The sequence below is a fragment of the Peromyscus eremicus genome, chromosome 4, assembly GCF_949786415.1.
Source record: "Peromyscus eremicus chromosome 4, PerEre_H2_v1, whole genome shotgun sequence".
Taxonomy (NCBI): domain Eukaryota; kingdom Metazoa; phylum Chordata; class Mammalia; order Rodentia; family Cricetidae; genus Peromyscus; species Peromyscus eremicus.
The window spans coordinates 47,667,431-47,687,935 of NC_081419.1; the positions used below are offsets into that span (position 1 = coordinate 47,667,431).

The 20,505-nt window shown below is 42.3% G+C and overlaps 1 protein-coding gene across 1 annotated transcript in view; it reads right to left on the minus strand.

Annotated features, from left to right (window-relative positions):
* The window catches only part of Lrp2 (LDL receptor related protein 2), a 148,792-nt gene that overhangs the window by 35,299 nt on the left and 92,988 nt on the right, over positions 1 to 20,505 (minus strand). The window contains exons 39-55 of the mRNA XM_059260620.1: positions 19,319 to 20,239; positions 19,032 to 19,197; positions 18,487 to 18,645; positions 17,688 to 17,977; positions 16,757 to 16,960; positions 15,849 to 16,091; positions 15,348 to 15,473; positions 14,088 to 14,210; positions 13,527 to 13,658; positions 11,764 to 11,965; positions 8,600 to 8,895; positions 6,835 to 7,351; positions 6,253 to 6,405; positions 5,632 to 5,802; positions 4,096 to 4,319; positions 2,615 to 2,792; positions 637 to 833 (exon numbers count right to left, since the gene is read on the minus strand). Of these exons, the coding sequence (XP_059116603.1) occupies positions 637 to 833; positions 2,615 to 2,792; positions 4,096 to 4,319; positions 5,632 to 5,802; positions 6,253 to 6,405; positions 6,835 to 7,351; positions 8,600 to 8,895; positions 11,764 to 11,965; positions 13,527 to 13,658; positions 14,088 to 14,210; positions 15,348 to 15,473; positions 15,849 to 16,091; positions 16,757 to 16,960; positions 17,688 to 17,977; positions 18,487 to 18,645; positions 19,032 to 19,197; positions 19,319 to 20,239 (4,302 nt within the window). The remainder of the gene's footprint in view (positions 1 to 636; positions 834 to 2,614; positions 2,793 to 4,095; positions 4,320 to 5,631; positions 5,803 to 6,252; positions 6,406 to 6,834; positions 7,352 to 8,599; positions 8,896 to 11,763; positions 11,966 to 13,526; positions 13,659 to 14,087; positions 14,211 to 15,347; positions 15,474 to 15,848; positions 16,092 to 16,756; positions 16,961 to 17,687; positions 17,978 to 18,486; positions 18,646 to 19,031; positions 19,198 to 19,318; positions 20,240 to 20,505) is intronic.

Below are 20,505 nucleotides of genomic sequence, written 5' to 3' on the forward strand. Positions count from 1 at the left end.
ATAGACTCTTTCTTGTTAGCTTCTGAGCTCTTACACACCTCTTTTTTTCTTCACACAGAATAGGGGGCCAGCCAGGTGCTAAACACATACTTCCAACTCTGTTTTATCATTTCATGATCTTCCAAGTTTGTTTGTTTGTTTGTTTGTTTGTTTGTTTATTTGTTTATTATGTTGTTGTTGTCGTTTTTTGAGACAGGGTTTCTCTATGTAGCCCTGGCTGATCTTGAACTCACTCTGTAGACCAGACTGGCCTCAAACTCACAGAGATCCTCCTGCCTCTGCTGGGATTAAAGGTGGGTGCCACCACCACCACCACCCAGCATATTGCTATTCTTGATGTGTTGAGGTGCCTTTTTAATAAAAAATAAAATATAGCCCTCATTTAAAATGAATAGGTACCCCTTATTTCTTTCTCAATGTCAGCTCAAAGAGAATTCTATGCTAGCACATACTGGAAAACCACCCATCTAGATAACCTACTATGGACCCTAGAAGGTCAAAATAAAACCTCTATTAAAATAGATACTGGATGGGCCCTAACTTTTCTCCAAAATTTTTGAACCAGATTTTGGGGTGATTTTCCAGAATCAACTACAGAAATGGGCAAAGAGGGCCAAAAGGAAACCCGCAGCATACCGCAGAGAGTGTGGTCTTCATCAGAGCCATCGGCACAGTCCTGGCGAGCGTTACACAAGGTCTGGGGGCTTGTGCAGTTACCGTCCCGGCACTGGAACTGTCCCAGACGGCAGAAGCGGTGTGGGCACAGATCTGGTTCATCGGAACCGTCTAAGCAGTCCTTCTGTCCATCACATTTCCACCATATGGGGATGCACCTGCACAGAGAAAGTAAACCCTGTAGAAACGCACCGAGGGCCATCAGCATGAGCAATATCTACCTGGAGAAATGAATTCGACCCTGAGGCCCAGGCAATGGGGGAGGGAAATGGATGGAGTTTTGAGGTATGCTTTTAGAAGTAAGTGATTGAGATTGTCTACCTAAATGAAAGAAGACATTTGAGTGGTTTTGGAAAGCTGGAAGGCTCTGAAGATTATTGAGTGCTTATGTCGTGACAGATATATGCTAAAGTCACATGGACACTTCTCCAAAATTGATCATATCATGGACCACAAATTGAGCTTTAACAAATAGGGGGGAAAATGGAGATAATTTCTCTTTAGACAGTCCATAGAATGGGAAAAACTCTTTATCAGCTCTAATTCAGATTTGGGGCTAATACCCAGAATTTACAATAAACTGCAACACCCACAAAGCAAAAATGGCAATCAACAAAAGGACTAAAGAAATGAACAGACAGTTCTCAAAAGAAAAAAAAAACATAGCTAATAAGCAACATCCCTGGGATTTGCATGGGGGAAATGCAAACTAAAACTACTAAACCCCAGTCAGAGTGGCTATCATCAAGAAACCAGACAACAGATATTGGTAAGTATTGGGGAGAGAAGAAAGAGCCCTACTGGAGGATGTCTTTCTGTATGCTGTGAACATATGTTGTTCCCATTGGTTAATAAATAAACTGCATTGGCCTATGGCAAGGCAGCTTAGAGGCAGGCAGGAAATCCAAGGAGAGAGACAGGAAAGAGAAAGGCAGAGTCTGAAGAGACGCCAGCCTCCTGCCCAAGGAACAAATGCCAGCAGACCGCCAATGCCATGGAACACATGGCAAAACATAGATTAATAGAAAGAGCTAGCTAGCTAGAAACCTGCCACAGGGCATACAGTTTGTAAATAATATTAAGCCTCTGAGTGATTATTTTATGAGTATCTGAGAGACCATGGGACCAGGGGGGACTGGAGGGACTTAGTACCTGAGAAAACTACAGAGCCCTAATTAACTTCTGGTAGGGCTGTAATTTAATATGGCCAGGATGGTAGTTTCTGAAATTAAAAATAGAATTCAGCTAGACCACTCCTATACCCAGAGGGTTCCATATCCTGCCATAGAGATACTTGTACATGTATCATTGTTACTCTATTTACAATGCCAAGGAAATGGAACCAGTTCTTCAGAACTAAGTATGACATACAGCACAACGGGGTTTGTTCAGCTATAAAGAAAAGTTCAGTTTGTAGGAAACAGATGGATCCAAAAGCATTAACACTTAACTCTAGATTGAATTTCCCCAGTGGCTAACACAGATGGAACCCCTGGCAACGGTAGCAATGTGCATTTAAGTACACTCCAGCCCCAATCCGTAGGACAGTTTATTAGAAATCAGAAGTAAACTATCATAACATAATAATGCCTATAATAAACAGACCATTGTTTATTATCAGCATTATCTCTGTGATTAATAATTAATAGACTTTCTGTCTAGATAAGATGCCACCCATGAACCAAACCAATTAACCCAAATCTCAGTTGATGGAAACCTACACTCAATACTCAGAAGGCTGAAACAGGAGGATTGCTTTGAGTTTCAGGCCAGCCTGAGCTACATAATGAGCTCTATCTAAGCCAATATGAGCTACACAACAGAAATTCATCTCAAAAAATCAGAAAAGACAACTCCCTACCCAACTCTCTATAACCTCAAAGGTCGATGTTTGCCCAAGGGGAGGCGAGCAACGTGAAAGGGGGGATGGGCGCCTCACTTTTCATTGTTACCACACAGGAACTGTGTGCTGGAGCACATGGGCATACAAAGTGTTCGGCCTCGCAGCTGAACAGTCTGGAAGTCATCGGGACACTCGCAGGTGAAGCCTTCCCCTCCGGCTTTGATGAGGCACAGATGAGAACAGCCACCATTGTTGGTACCACAGGGATTGTTCACTGTGAGAGGGAGAAAGCATGCACTCACGGTCATTTGCTTTGAGTGTCAAAAACCAATTCACTGCACACAGCTGCACATGGAACTGGTTACTTTGTAACTCAAAGAAAGCTATTAGTTTTCCCAACGTTTAACTATGAGACCGATAGCAGTTCTGATGTTTCTTCAAGTCCTGGGAAACGAGTAACAGGTAAAGAGCAGAGCTTGCTTCATGTGCCAGGCTTCAACCCTGAGTTGTGATTCTCAGCAGACACTGTCAATTCCCCCTTCATCCTAAAGACTTGGACAACAGAAGTTCGGACACCAGAAACACTCATGGATAGGCTTTGCAGTGTCTTAACTTTCTTGCTCATCGCTTGTAAACAAAGATTAACTTAACTTCCAGTAAGACCATCTGAAGGATATTAGCATTCAGAAAGAAATACTGAATACTGACAAAGAATACTGATGATTCTCATTTTCCCTTCTAAATTTGTCAGATGTTTTTAGCAAGACATCACAACAAAGAAAACCCCCGAAAAGCCAATCTGTCCCCTTGAAAGTATACTTCAAATCTTTTCTGGATTATTTCTAAAGTATTAGTTAATTTTAACTGCATGAAGTAGACTAAAAGTTCACAAAGGAAGGAGTGAACTTCCAGCCACCATTATTTTGTGTGATACAAAACATGCTGTCATATGCAGACACTATTTCATAATGACTACAATTTCCTTTTAAATTTGCTTTCGTTATTAAGGGATAGCTGTTAAAGGTGTTACAATTGCATACTGAATGTCCTCATTTTTCAAAGTATTTAGGTATGAAATTGGTTAATTATTTAACTCACCTTAAAATACAACAGTCCTCCCACCAAAATACTAACTGTGGGAATGCCTATAGTTCACTTAGGATGCATGGTCAAGTGAACTGTCAGTTCAAGGCCAGCATGAGCTACATCCCTAGTCTAAAAAGCTAAGAGCTTGACCTATAGCGCAATGGTAGAGTGCTTATCTAGGATGCACAAGGCCCTAGGTTCTATTCCAACACTGCAAACTATAAATTTGGTTTATAAGTAGGGAATGAACTTCTCTTAATTCTCAAAATGTGTTTCAAAGAAAACATTAACAAATGTCAATGAACTGGATGGTGGTGCACGCACACATCTTTAATCCCAGCACTTGGGAGGCAGAGACAGGCTCCAAAGCTACAGAGAAACCCTGTCTCAGAAAACAAAAACAAAACAAAAAACAAACCAAGTATCAATGAGCTTCCTACAAATCATGTTCCATAAAGCAACTGGGCCCAAGTCCACCATCACCTACTCACCAATCGGCTGCCTGTATGGATGGTAAACATGGATGTCAAAGGGTCTGTGTGTTGTGTTCACCAGCACTGCTCTATCTGACCCATCGTACTTGTTTCCCTTTTCAACTGTCCTTGTATTCCAATCTGTCCAATAAACAGTGTCTTCAAAAAGGGTGATAGCGAAGGGGTGAGGCAGGGTCCCATCATACACTGTTTGTCGATGATGGCCCTCCAAATCAGAGAACCTGGTGGCAAGAACAGAATGTAAGTAAGTAACCCCTCTCTTCTGAATGCCCTCCAGGATCAGTGAGTGAACCCATCAATTAAGGAAATTCTATCCCTCTGAACAGCCAAGCATTTGGCCAAGATCCAGGAGTTCAGTTGAAGAGAGAGAGAGGAAGGATTATAAATAAGAGCAAGGGGATTCAGAATCATGATGGGAAAAAAAACACAGAAATTGCTGACCCAAGCTAATGGGAGCTCATGGACTCTGGACTGACAGCTGGGGAGCCTGCATGGGACTGAATTAGGCCCTCCGAATGGGGGTGAAAGTTGTATGGCTTTATGTGTTCCTGAGTCCCCCGGCAATGGGACCAGGACTCACCCCAGGTACACAAACTGGCTTTTTATACCCCATTTCCTATGGTGTGATGCCTTGCTCAGCCTTGATGCAGGAGGGAGGGGCTAGGTCTGTCCCCAACATGATATAACAGCCTGTGTTGACTACCCAAGGGAGGCCTTACTCTCTATGAGGAGGGGGTGGGGGTAGAATGGGGGTATGTGGGGGGAGCAAGAGAAAAGGAGGGAGGGGGAACACGGGTTGGTATGTAAAAGGAAAGAAAATCTTTTTAAATAAAAAATTATATATTAAAAAAATTCTATCCCTCTGAATCTCTAATGAAAGCAACAACTAAACCTAAATGACAAACACTTAAAAGCTAGACTCAAAAATTGGAATAACCACAATTATTGACAAAGTCACCAATTCCTAGCTGTGATGTGGGTATTATGGGTTAATAATCTTTCGTGCTGGTCCTACCTGATTTCCTAAGATGAGCATCATTCTCTTATTGTTACCTAGGTGTATATACGTGTGTGTGTGTGTGTGTGTGTGTGTGTGTGTGTGTGTGTGTGTGTGTGTGAAGTTTAGGTATATGCAGATGCCTTCAGAGGCAGAGGCATCAGATCCCCTGGAGACGGAGTTACAGGGGATTGTGAGCCATTCCACATGGGCACTAGGAAGAAGTGAACCCTGTCCTATACGAGAACACTCTCTGAATTGCTGAGTCAGCTCACTAGCCTCTTGTCATCCTATCCTCACTTTCTAGACAGGCAATAGCCATAAACGCTAATCATCCTCTTTCTGCTCATTTCTATAGAGCTCCATGCATTTGCCTGTAGGTAGTGTGAGCTCAGAATGAGGATATAGCTCAATTAGTAGAAGTTCAAAGTCATCTCTAGCTATATAGAAAGCTTGAGGCCAATCTGGTATACATGAGATCATGTCTTATGAGAAAGAAGAGAGCTCATAATTTGATTATTTTTCAAGGTACATACTCGATGTAACCCAGGTGAGCATCTGCCCAATACAAGAGATCGTTGGTGTAATCAATGGTGATGGCATTGGGCCATTCTATCTTGGTAGAGATAATCACAGACTTATTAGCTCCATCCATGCCAACTCTCGCAATGTATGCTCGAGAACCCCAATCTGCCCAGTAGACATGCCTGTGGAAGCAAACACAGAAGGCTCAGGCCCTGAAGCCAAAAGATACAGCTGTACACTATTTAGAGAAAGGAAGTTCCCATCCCACAGAGTCTCTCTGAAAGGAAAGAGAACTGGTAGAAAGTATCCACAACAATAAGGATGGTGGTCCTCAAAAATGGACAATTGTGGATTTCCATGGCTTTGATATAGGGAGTCCACTAAAGAAACATCTATCGCAATTTTCTGTGCATGCAACTCAAAATATGAACTCAAAAAATTCTGTCATTACAAAGACAAGAGTCCAGCTGATGAATATCGTTTGAATGAGCCACACTACTCATTGCACTGACCCATTCACCAAGCAGGAAAAACAGAAGACAGATCCCAGAGAGATATTGGTCGTTAAGTAGCTACATGAACAGGTGAATGAATACATAGAGAAGAGGTACAAGATGACAGATGGGCGATACCCATTTTGAGGATGAAGGACAATTCCCCTGGGATTTTCAAAGCAGAAGGTATTGTTGGCATCCACACAGTGCTGGGCTAGCATTTTGCGGTGTCGACCTTCAAGGTCGGAGACAAACAGGCAATCCAGGATGGCATCCAACCAATACAGTTTTCTGCAATGGAAAGACAGGGTTTACCATTATACCCACTTTATTTTTACACATACAGCCCATTTTCCTATCCAAGCTCCTTGAGATTCACGCGTACATCTGTTACAGGCACTTTTCCCGAACAAAAGAGGGCTCAGGGAAGCAGGAAAGGCTATTAAATGTTTCTACATACTCCAGTTGAAAGGACCAATTGGCCTGAAAAACATTAGAATTTTTAACGTTTTTACAAATTGCATGATTTGGAGAGATGGCTTGTTGGATAAGTAGGATCTGAATCCTCAGAAGCCACATACAGCATAGATAGACACAGCAGGACACTTCTACAATCCCAGTGTCCCTACGTAGACAGCTAGCCTGGCATATGCAGTGGTGAACAAAGAAACCTCACCCTCAAAAGAAGGCAGGGACCCATACCAGAGGTTCTTTTCTTACCTGCTGACCCAGTCCACAGCCAGACTTTCAGCACGCTGTAATCTGTGGCTTATGATCGTCTCCCGGTTTGTCTTATTCAAAAACATCCGCTCAATGATTTTCTTCTCTGCATCAATCCAGTACAGCCTCTTTTCTACTCTATCAAAGTCCAGGGCCACAACGTTGCCCAGTCCTTGCAAAATCAGAGAGTAAGATGTGCCATCTGTAGTTAAGTTTCTCAGATAGTAACGGTTGCTAAAGATGAGATAGGGCTCGATGTTACTATTCTGGCGACAGGTCTTCCCATCTGGCTCGCGGATGTAGCCAGGAGCGCACTTACAAATGTAGGAACCTACTACATTCTCACACTTCTGGCTACAGAGTTGGGGTGACTCCTTGCATTCATCGATATCCGCACAAGTGCGTTTGTCAGACATGAGCTTGTACCCAGGGAGACAGGAGCAGTAGAAACTGGTTATGGTGTCGGTACAGTTGTGGTCACAGCGGCTGATCGAAGAATCCAGGCACTCATTAATGCCTACAGACAAAAGACACTTACTAGAGAAACTAAACTATCAGCCTTGGGCCCAGAGTTAAACTCAAAATCAGTATTCCTACTAGACAGTGCCAATTCTTAGCAAATCATAACAAAAGAAGAGAGGATGCTGGGATTTTCAAAGAGACCACATGAGTTATTCAAAAGTCAGTAATTTATCAACTTCCTCTTTAGCTTAATCTTTTTTCTCCATCATTTACAGAATGTCTGATTAAGTTTCTATAATCAAACTCACTTTATAAATAACACATCACATTTAAAACTGTATAAATATATTTAAAGCTGAGGAAAAATTAAGTTTAATGTTTCAAGTCTAATAAAGCTGTTAATTTCCGTGCAACACAGTAAACTTTCTTTTCAAAGTTTATAGCACAAATGGAATTTCTAAATATTCAAATTATGTACATACATGTTAATGCAATATGATATACATTAATAGCATAGATTTTTCCAGTCTCTTCTGTCATCTAAACAAAATTATAGGATATTCAGCACACTCTACCCAGCTTAGCCCTTCACCACAGATTTTGACAATTAATACAACTAGTGCTTTTAAGCTGACATATTCTTGGGCTCCTAAGCTAAAGTTATCATCTTGTATCAGTCTCGCAAGTAGCTGGGACACTAGTCACAAGCCACTGTACCAGTTCTCAGTAAGCTTTAAAAAATGGCAAGAGAAGAAACTGAAGACAAGAGGGGGGGCCCAGCGTGCTCACTTGTAACATCTTCCATTTCAGTGGTGTGCTGCTCACACCCTGATGAGACACAAGCTACCAGTGTGGTGTACACCTTTGCCTTATGGGGTAGGATAAGCTCAAAGATAGGTACACAGGTGGTCAAGCCTACCTGTTCCACACCAGAAGAAGACATACTTATTTATTAATGAATAACAGGTGCAAAACCCATGATCCAGTCAAGTCTGCTTCTACGGCTGGTCTGCCACAGGACCCTAAGTAATTCAGTTGCTAGCCATATGCTGGGTTATTGTTTGAAGGGAAGAATGTATTGCTAGATTACTAGGAATCCTGCTGGCTATGAGTCCGGATCCCTTTGTGTGCAACCTTCTTAAAGGACACCCTGGATATTGGTATACCGAAAATCCTTTGCCTATTAGTATGGAAGCCATGGTAACTTTTTTTGTAAACGTTCTATGTAGAAGACGGATTGGAAAGTCCTGAGAGACGGTAAAGGATTGAGGATCTACACAGTCCCCTCTCGGCCTGTACTCACCACAGCCTTTTTCATCGCTGTTGTCCGAGCAGTCATCCATGTGGTTACAGACTTTCCCCATGTCAATGCAGTGTCCGTTGTCACAGTGGAACTGATGGGGGGGGCAGGTGGGTTCTGGGGTGTGGCATAGGTGCTCCTGCTCATCCGACCCATCTCCACAGTCATTGTCTTCGTCACAGACAAACATCCTAGAGATGCACCGCCCATTCTGACAGGTGAACTGCTCTGCGTGGCAGGGTGGGTATGAACAGCCCCGCTCGTCGCTGTAGTCCCCACAGTCATTACGCCGATCGCACCTGTGTTATGAGATGCAGGACCACGTTGACCATTTTAACAAGATCACAATGCCTTAGCCCTCTCCCTACAAAATAGTCATCTACCCCACCAGTCTCCAGCTCCCTACACCACTTCCCCTGGTGCCGACGACTTCATAACAAATAGGGCAAATCAACATGATTCATACATTAGTAACTCATGGGATAGTTTATGGACACTGGGAATATCCCAGATAAACATGTTGTACAGAAGTCCTTAGCATAAATTCTGTGTCCTATAAAATTGTAGTTGGATGATGTGTCTTTAAAGAACATCTATCTTCCCACTGGGGTAATGTTTGCACTGGCAGACCCCTTCATATAATTCTACTGTCCCCTGTCAAGATATGTGAGTTAGTTATGGTAATGGGAAGGAGATTAAAGCCAGCAGATTAATTAGCAAGAAATATTGGAAAAATAAGAGTATATGTTATAGTCCTAATTCTGATACCTAACATTTCCATGTTCCTAAGGATGACTCAGTTTCCCGAGATACCATGAGCCATACCAGACTATATTTTCTAGATTATTCTAAGATCCCATAAAAAGCCATGCTTACTGAATGGGGTAATGGTGACAGTTGGTCATATGTATAAAAGAACTTAGGATAAATAAGGACAATTTGATAATTCATTAAACAATAGGAAGAGGGCAAGGAGCTAGGGGCAGAGTATCATGAGATACTAAGGCACAAAAGAGGAACCTACTCAATTTTACCGCTGTGTACTGACCATGTCTGCTAACTAGAACTGCCTTCCACAAGCCTGGAGTATTGCCAATACAATTAGACTGAAAATGTATGCATAGATCTGTGAAGAAAGCCTTGGTCAAAGCAAACTGGCTTACCCACTTGACATTCCAGAAATTCAAAAATAATTCCCAAATGATCTGAGACAACAATGTTTTCCTTTATCTAGTTTACTTCTGACTCAGGAGGGATGTGAAATCGAAGCAAATCACCAGATTTTTAGACACAATTGCATCCCATTATTCCAGCAAGTATTCCTGCCGTGACTCAGTCTCGCCAAACATCATTACAGAGTGCCGAGAAGAAAACTATCCCTGCCCCACAGTGCCAAATGGAGGGACACACTCTGCCCAGCAAGAGGATGTACATTCACTTCTGAAGTCACTCAGATAGACAGAACTGGGGGCTTATATCTTGGGTTTCCAGGGAACTTTATCTTGGTTTGCTTTGTTTCTTTCTTATTCTGCTATAGCACTGGCAAAAGCAATTCAGAAAGAGAGAAATAAGGAAATGCAAAGAAAACCGAAAAGATAGAAGGGAAGAGGAGTAACCCCAGGGTAAGGAAGCAGGGGAAGGACAGTGATGACGAAGGCAGAGCTCGGGAAGGGAGGCAAGAGACAAGCCAGACTCTGATCAAAACGAAGCCCCAGGTTTTCAGAATATAGTCACATCTAAGAGCAATTATACTGACTACTTACTAGAACAGAAATGACCGGATAGTTAACCCTTAACCAGGTAAGAAGATGACTCATGGTCACGACCCAATTAACAACTTACATATCACAGCCCTGCCAATTCAGTGTACACAAAGCTTGTGAAATGCTGCTTCACTATAAAAGAAGCACCTGGACCCAAACTGTCCCAGTACAGTGATGGCTATCTGGGCTTCAGGCCACAAATACTCTTTCTGTCTGTCCCTACTCACTGTCATTCACTGCTCAGTATGCTAAGACCCTGCTGGTAATTTTCAACCTTCATAAAATGTGACTTAACCATTTTACCTCAGCATCTACCACTGACACAAATTACCCCCGGCGTCTGCAACTCTGACCTTTCGATCTTCTTCCCTAGCCTGATGGTTCCTAGTGCTCTCAATAACCCCTGTGCTTTTTAACTACAGAGTGGGTACAATATCTCTTCTTTCAGTTCAAGATATCCAAATTGGTTTTTATTTCTTTTATTTTTCATGTGTTTTTTTTTTCCCTTGGTTTTTTGAGACAGAGTTTCTCTGGGTAGCCCTGGCTGTCCTGGAACTCACTCTGTAAACCAGGCTGGCCTCAAACTCACAGAGATCTGCCTGCTTCTATCGCCCACCAAATGCTTAATATCTACATTCATCTCGGAAAGTTGTACAGCATTGCATACTTCCTCCCTTCAGCAAACTCCTTGCAAGGCTGTTTTGTTTTGATTGAGGCTTCTATCAGTCTCTTTATCTTTTCTGAACTTCCCTCTATAGTCAAAGATTTACTACTTTAGGGTAGGAAGAGGCTGCGCACTATAAAAACAAAATTCCTGTGAAGAGACCCATTAGGATAAAGTGGTAAGAAACCACACCACAGGAAATTCCCCAAACCAGCAAGCTCTGGGCTGAATCTGTTTAAGATACACAGTGTTAAGAGTTTTAAATGTCCTCCGTGAAAATCTGTATTTCCAACTTAAGAAGGAAAAAGACTTTCAGAAGCTTTGGCCTTCCCACCTGATGTTCTACAATCACAGCTGCCTTGACCCTGAGCCAAGCTGCCACTTGTTGGAGCTGTTATTCTTCTCACAACAGAAAGCAAAGAGAGAAAAAGTTATTATAACCAAGCCACAAGAGGAAAACTAGGAGGCACGTGTCAACCTGACCCATTTGTTTTCCCAACACTCTGTGGGTGGAAGGCCATATTATGGCTTTCATGAACCCTAGGGTCTTCTTGGGCCACATCATCCATAAAACACATAAATAACCATATCAATATGGAGTATTAATATGTTGCATATTAAAACATTTTTTTAAAACCTGGATTTCAAAATATTTCCAACATTTTCCCGGATAGTGTCATGGGCACTAGGCCCTGTGAACATTCTGCCTAATAGGGAAATGTGTGAATCACACAGGTCACCTGAATGATTGCATGATACACCGTCCATTCGCACAGGTGAATTCTCCCCCAGAGCAGGTTCTTCTGGTGCAGTTCTGCAGCTCATCAAGGGCGTCAGCACAGTCAGCATCACCATCACAGACCCAGGACTGGGGAATGCACCTCCTGTGTGGAGGTCTGTCGTTTCTACAGGCAAACTGGAAAGCGGAGCAATTTCTAAGCTCTGAAATCAAAGCAGACGAGAATCTCTCAAAGCTCAGAAATTCTCTTGTCTTGTAATCTTTAACACACTGAAGGGCGAAGAGAAACAAGAATAAAGAGGACAGACAAGCCATGTGAGTCTGCATTTTCGGAAACATTAACACAAAAAACCCCACTTAGTTCTCAATAAGATTTACACAAAAACATGTGTTCCCATAATACTTCAGAAAATCACCCCCATTTCAAAAATATCTTCAAATATCTTATATTTTGACAACATGCTTCATATTCCACTGTGTAATCATGCATGAACAAAATGAGATTGATATGTTAGTACCAATTTGATGGCGAGGAAACTGGTTAACTGGACATCTCAAAGTCAGACAGCCAGAAGGATACAGAGACAGATCTTTCTCCTGCGAAGCTAGAGCTTTTCAATACATAGCCAGCCCTCCCAAATGAAGAGCAGGGTTAGGGGAGGTCAGAGTTGTCAGATAATATGGCACAAGGAGGTGACACACTGATTCAGAATCATCAATGCCTTATCCAATCCCACCACAAACAAAGACAAAAGAAACAGAGAAAATAGTTCCAGTAAGTCATCAGTGACAGGGAATGTAGAGCTGTGGCTACAAGTTCACTATCAAATGCCAAGCTTCAGTAAACTCTGTCCTTGTTCTTCTCAGAAGGAAAGGCATGATGCTGAAACTCCTCAGGTAGTGACTAGAGGTTTTGCTGTCAATAAAAAATGTGGCACCAATGGCGTGGGTATAATATCCACTCTTTTCTTAAATTTAAATTAGTTTTTATAAATTTTTGGCTGGGCAGTGGCGGCACATGCCTTTAATCTCAGCACATGAGAGGCAAGGGCAGGAGGATCACTGTGAGTTCAAGGCTAGCCTGGTCTACAAAATGAGTTCCAGGACAGCCAAGGCTACACAGAGAAACGCTGTTACAAAAATAAAACAAAAAATAATTTTTTTCATACAATATATTTTGATCATATTTTTCCCCTCCCTAAGCCACTCTTAGATCCTACCCATGTCCGTACCAACAACTTTGTATTCTCTTTCTCTCAAACAGAAAAAAAAGACAAGAAACAAAATTTTTAAAAAGTCAAAACACCCAAAAGAAACAGAAGACCAAGACAAAAAACTATTCCAACAAAGCAAAAAATTCCATTGAGTTTGTTGTGTTGGCCAGCTACTCCTGGGCATGGAGCCCGACGTGGAGTGTTGGTATGCCTACTTACACTCCATTAGAGTATCAATTGCAGATATTATCTCAGTTAAGGGTGGGTTGGAACTGGGGGGGTGGCGCTGGAGGGGAAAGAATATGACCAGTTGCTTAAAACAACAATGGTACTGAGTAGTCCACTGGTGAATACCACAGCTTCCAACCCTGTAGCTTCTAGGGTGATCAGCTGAGTTCCCTTCACCTACTCTAGAAATGTACTCATAATTTCCATTAGCCAAATGTGAGTGAAAATGAGCACCAAGTCATTTTGCATCATTGTAAAACATGTAAGTGATGATGTCAGACACTCCAACCATGAGCGAATTAATTAACCTGTCTTCACTTACCACAGTGATGCCTTTGGTCCTCATCACTCATGTCCCCGCAGTCATTATCATCATCACAGACCCAAGTATTTGAGATGCACCTGCCATTATCACACTGGAACTGGTTAGCTGTGCAGGAGTTCACTATCTGAACTGAAGAGAGAGAGAGAAATGCTCAATAGAAAGACTGGGATGTCTGCTTTGTAGCCTCTATCAAGGACGTTCAAATCTGGTATATGACAATGAGAAGCTTACTCGCATATACATCAGGAATACATGAAGTGTCACAGCTGATCTTTGAACTGGTTCTACAAATGACTTTACAAATGTAGTGGAAAAACACAAGAGTGGTTTATAGTACAGCAATATAACGTGGAGTAAGGCTGCCAGTGAGGTGCACATCACACTCGCTGTACCAGCTGCTCGTGGATGAACACCTACTCAATGGTTTGGGCATCCCGTCTGGGAGTAGGAGCAGAGAGGGTGAGCACCTAGCCGAGCGGCTCCAGCATTTGAAGGGTGAGAGGAACCTCAGTTGCTCTAACTGCACATCCTGTGCTTCGCCTGGTTGCTGACCCTTACCACAACTGTCAGGTTCATCCGACCTATCGGAACAGTCGGCTTCACCGTCACAGTACCAAAAGCTCGGGATACAGCGCTGAGATGACACACACTGGAACTCAGTGCTACGGCACGTCTGCAAGTCTGGAAGAGAGATAGGCACGAGATTAGAACACCAGCGGGCTCCCGTCTGCTGACCCTCTGCCTGTATCTTTAAACTGGCTAATCGCTGCCAGCAAAGGAAGGCTGGGGCTTGGGAAAGGGTCTTTTCTTTAGTTTATGATTTGTTTGGTTTTGATTTTTTCAAGAAAGGGTTTCTTTGTGCAGCCCTGCTTGTCCTGGAACTCATTATATAGACCAGGCTAGCCTCGAACTCAGAGGTCCTTTTAGCTCTACCTCCCAAGTGCTGGGATTAAAGGTTGTGTGTCACCGTGTCCAGCTTGACTTTTTAATTAAGTGAATTATATTAAAACTATTACAATAATTTTATTACCAATTCTGTCCCTCACCACAACGCTTAAATCATAATTCGCAATATTCTTACCTATTTATTGTAACTTAAAAATTAGGGTGGATGAGAGAGAGGCTGTTACCTTTGAACTTTACACAGCTATTGGGCATGTCAGCTTCTAATATGTGAATACAAATATTTCATTCTAATATTTGTCCCAAATGAAGTCTTTTCCTTCTTCTATGCAAGGTTCCCCCTGCCTGGACCATAATAGCTGATGGATTTGCCAGTGAACATTGATTGGGAAAATGGTAACTCCAACCTGCCCATCCCTATGGGATGCTATAGGCTGAATTTTGGGTTATTTGGGCTGCTGTTCCTACTGTTGTACTTGATTACTGCTCTGGCAGATTTTTGTGTTGGCCTGTGGTTTCCTCATGGTGGGATCAGAGAAATTGGTAAATTCTTAAAATATGCTAATTTATACTAATATTCTCAAAGTTATTAAGCTTTACAAAGACTTCCACTGTTCATAGAGGAAATTGTTTTAATAAAAAAAATTAGGTTACTCAAGATCATACCATAATGTTCAGAAAATAACTTACTATACAATTCTGTCCATGGGTTTTACAGATAAAAGTCCTTGGACAGGTTTATAACAGGTTTCCAGAAAAAACGAACTTGAAGCATGAGACTTCTCATAGCCTTCCCCTCATATCTTAAAGCAACTGCCTACATCCAACTCAGTTCTTACTATTAAAGCTGTTACATTTCTATGAGGTACGGTCACTCCTGTGAAATCACGGAGAGACGGTTTTTATCATACTCACTGCAGAAAATGGGGTTTTCATCACTCATATCTCCACAGTCATTGTCTCCATCACACAGGAAAGCTCGGGGGACACAAATATTTGTAGTCTGGCACTTTGTGTGTGTAGACGAGCAAGTGCGGGGAGCTTTAAAAAGACAACCAGATAGACATTTGGAACAGACCTACCAAATACATCATAAACAATGTCAATGTCACCAGACCCCTGCAGGGAAGGGCTCAAACCCCAGGAAGGCATGTTCAAAGTGAGCAGAAAGGCACAGCTCAGGTGAGCGGTGTAAACAGAATCCCAAGTAGGCTCTGGGGTGGCAGAGAAACATGTTCATGAGGTGAGTCTAGCAGGTATACACAGATCCATCAATTTAAGCAAACAATTCAGATATTAGGTAGATGTATTTCTTAAATCATTTAGTTAAGTATAACAAATACTTAGCTTTTTTTTTTTTTTTTTTGCAGAAAACAAAACGGAAAATTTTCACCTCCTCGCGTAAGACATACTTACGGCAGTTTCTCTCGTCCGAGGTGTCGTTATCATTGCAGTTGTTGATGCCGTTGCAGACAGAGGAGAGAGGTATGCACCTCCCGTTGCTGCAAGTGAACTCGGTGGTGCTGTTGCAGTTCCTGAACAGGCACCCTGCCTCGTCGCTGCCGTCTCCACAGTCGTCATAGTAGTCGCAGCGGTAGCGATAGGGCACACACCGCCCGTTGCCACACGTGAAGGCGGTTGATCGGCACGTGTGAAAGGCTGGGAGGGAGAAAAGACACCGGAAGAAGCCGTCTTTCCGTATCGTCCCAGAGTTGCAAATTGTCTACCCTTCTGGGACAGAAATGCCTACGAGGCAGACTGGATGCAAAATATTGTATGCAACCTATTTTTCAATGAATAAAGCATTTTAAGTGAGAAATGAAAGGCACCTCATTTTTATATAGTCCGAAGTGTATCTCCAACACAGAAAGGCATGCAAAAGCACACTGCTAGAGAAATGTATGTAACTTCAAACCCCCTTGGAAGTCCACTGTGTCTTACTCCATTGGCATCAAAAGTAAGGAAGTCAGGAAGTATTGGAGAGTCAGGAAGAATGTAACGAAGTGATGGTGCCCTTAGCGGCATGTTGTCATGCCCCACAGCCTGCTCTCTTACAAGATCCCTGGTGCCCACTCCGTTTTATAGATAGACTTTGAGTCTAGGTAATATTTCCCGTCCATACAGAGACTATGAATGTTAATGCCAGGATTTTAATGACTTTACTCATATGCACACAGAGGTAACTAAACAGAAATGCAGCCTGTATTATCAGAGTGACAGTTTCTGCCTCTCACAGGAAACCCACCCATACACAAAAGGATTTTGTACCAAATAGTTGCACGATGACATCTTAGCTCCTAACGAAAACACTGAGTGCAGCTTACCACAGACAGTCTCCAGCTCGTCGCTGCCATCACCACAGTCATTGTCGTTATCACATTTCCAGTCCTCAGTGATACAGTGCCCATTGAGGCAGGTGAACTGGGAATGGTCGCACCGGGTACCTGTGTCCACAATGCAGTGCTTGTTATTATTGGCCAGATACCAGCTGCCTTCGTGTGGGCACTGACACTCAGCTCCATTTGGTCCTGGGGCAGAGGGAGGCAAAGCATAGGACATATTCTTAGTCTTTTCCAGAATGGCATTTACAACATCTCAGAAATGAAACACCATCTACCTTTCAACTATTCAACATTTCTGGGCTATTCTTCCATTAAAAACAACTACTGCCCATCTAAACACAATGATTCTCAGGGAACAGTTTGCAAAGACACAACATCAGGAAGTACATAGTCCCATGAAACTGTCCTCATATTTAACCTTAAAACATCAAATTATAAACAATATCTCCTAAACAGAAAAATTACATTAATGGAATTCCTGTTCAAGTCAGGAATATTCTTCTTTCCCTCCAACAAGATTCCACTTAAACTGCCTTACAAAACCAATCCACCTGGGCAGTGGTGACACACACCTTTAATCCCAGCACTCGGGAGGCAGAGGCAGGCAGATCTCTGTGAGTTCAAGGCCAGCCTGGGCTATAGAGTGAGTTCCAGGAAAGGCATCAAAGCTACACAGAGAAACCCTGTCTCGAAAACAAAAAAATAAAATAAAATAAAATCAAACAAACAAAAAAAAACCCAAGAGAACAGAAACCCACAACATAGCCTTCTCAGAATGTAACCCTCGGTCCATTTTTTCAGTTTATTTTCTTCTTGGAAATAATATCCTTGCAGGCTCGCACATGTCCATGTCATTGTTGTTGACATTATTGTCACTCTATGCTAGTTCTCATGTTCCTGCTCAACCCTTTACCTGGTGCACAGATATGGCTGCATCCTCCATTAAACTGATCACAAGGATTGCTGCACTGCTCGTGCTGGTTTCTGGTAACTGTGGAAATACCCCTAGGCTGGACGGGCAAACGAGTGGTCACTGCAATCAGATCGGACCCGTCATATTTGTTAGCACGGTAGATTTTATTGGTGTAGATGTCTGTCCAGTAAATGTACTGGCCATAGACAGTCAAGCCAAAGGCATGAAAGGTTGTGCTCACGATGACTTCGCGGTTAGTGCCGGTGAGAGTACTGCGCTCTATCTTCTGCCTGAAACAAAGAGAAAGAAAAGCAATTACTAAAATGGAGAAAGGATCATAATGGCCTGGCACTTACTTATGCTGCCTCCAATGACTACTACATGGTGCATGACATGTGTCTCTTTCTTGGTGATAGGAAGTCCTATTTGCTTCTCACACTCTGGCCTACATGTATCATTTAGGAAGAGACAGGCTAACGTTAGAAGCAGGAGCAGTCCATGAAAGATTCCCATAATGCATGGGGCCTGCTGTGAAACACAGCAAGGAAATAAAAGGACTTATTTCCCTTAATGATCTTGATTACTTTGAGGAATTTACTTAGAATGACACAAAACATCAGTCAGAAATTGAATAATTCCATTATAATTATGGTTACATTTAGTGATGTAAATTTAGATGTCTTAGTATACAGACAAGTTTTCATAAAACAGTCACAAAGCTAGAACATAAAATAAGACTTTTATCACATTAAGTAATTCCCTCTGTGTTTCAATGTCCACATGATCCAGAGACACCTACAGGCTAGCATCTGCCCAGTAAAGAAGGTCACTCTCAAAGTCCAAAGTGAGTCCATTGGGCCAAACCAGGCTGGTGTTCACAATGGGGACCCGGAAGTTTCCTGCCAGTGTGGCTCTTTCAATTTTGGCATTAGTACCCCAATCAGTCCAATACATGTACCTAGTCAACAAACAGAGACAAAATTAATTCACAGCAGGGATTTTTTTTTTTTGAAACAAGATTTCTCTGTGTAGCTTTGCACCTTTCCTGGAACTCACTCTGTAGCCGAGGCTGGCCTCGAACTCACAGAGATCTGCCTGCCTCTGCCTCCCTAGAGCTGGGATTAAAGGCGAGCACCACCACCAACCGGCAACAAGGAAGTCTTTAAAGACCTGTCCACTTGACATTCTTTAATTGCCAATAACCATAAATTGGCAAATGAGTAAAGAAATATTCCATTCCTTTCTGTGTAAATTCATAGATTATTATTATTCTCTACGTAAAATGATTTCTGGTTCCCATTCCACCCTCAATTAAACAGATAAATCAAGAAGACCATGGCATACCCTCGGCAAGGATCTACTACAATCGCTCTTGGTTTGGAAACACGGGCTATCACAGCACGCTTAGATCCATCTTCAGCCACAGAACTGATCGTCTGGTTTGAGTAGTCACTGTAATAAATTCTTCTATTTATCCAGTCAAAGGCAATCCCATCAGCTATCCCTATATCTGGAAGACACACATATATATACTCACATGAAGATATTAGAATATCAAAGTACATTGAGAATATTCAGTATGCTGACCTCCTTATGTTTGCAAAGGTAAATTCCACCTGGTATGCACTTACTTGAAAGTAGGACAATTGGGGTGCTGATCCCTGTATACAGGCTGACATAGGAAATCCGGCCCTGGACAGAGCTTAGCTTTTGTGTGTAGAAGATTCTATTAAATTTGTGGTCATAATCTAGAGCAATGGCAGTTCTTTCCACATTTATTTCTTGGAAAGGTGGGCTATGATCTTCAGGGTCAAAGTGTAAGCTTCTCAAGGAATTGTTCAAGGCATAGATGAGGAAATCTGTTCTTGAGGTAGCACAGGTCTTGCCATCATTTTCCAAAGTCCCAAAGGCACATCCACACTTGGGGGTAGACAGTTCAGGTAGAGCGAAGCAGAAGTGGGAACAGCCACCATTGCTTTGCAAACAAGGGTTGTTGTTAAGCTCAGCTGGTGAGAGGGGCTGGACATGCGCGTCAAAGATGGTCACATCTCGGAGCAGGTTGATATTGTCTCTTATCACTACTGGTGGATCTGTATTCCCTGGTTCCTTGCTAGCTTGGAAGATTTTTTTCAAGTTTCTATCAACCCATATGATAGACTCTCCAAAAACAGTGATGCCATAAGGAGTTGGGTAGCGACTGCCATAACGAACCACTTGAGATTCTCCTCCATCAAGATGGATCCTGGCAATTATATCTAAGGAATCATCAACCCAATAAATATAGCCAGTGCTGTGGTCCATTGCCAAGCCCCGAGGTGTGACAATGCCTTCAGAAACAAGTACAGTTCTATTGGTACAATCAAGAAAAGAGCGTTCAATCTTCGGTTTCTGCCCATAGTCAGCCCAGAAGAGGTATCTATTCTTGGGGTCAACAACAATATGCCTAGGCATATCCACTGCGACTTTGAGGAGAACACGGCGATAGGTAGTATTGATCCGTAGCACTTCTATCAGTGTTTCATATACAAAGGCATTGGTGAAATAAAGATTTCCTATGGAAAATAAAGAAGATGCTGATGAATGGAAAACTAAGAAGAAACAAAGGGGGATTACATCGTTTCCAAATAAAATAATGTAAGGCTGAGGTATGATCAGTATATGTTATCTTTTCCAAGACAATAAATCTCAGTTGTAAGCTTATAAAAAATAAACATTCATGTTCGGGAATTAAAGAGAATAGTCTTGAAAATTTAGAGAACATTTTCATTTCCTCAAAAACCTTCACCTTCTTTCTAACTCATACTAGAGTTCACAGCCA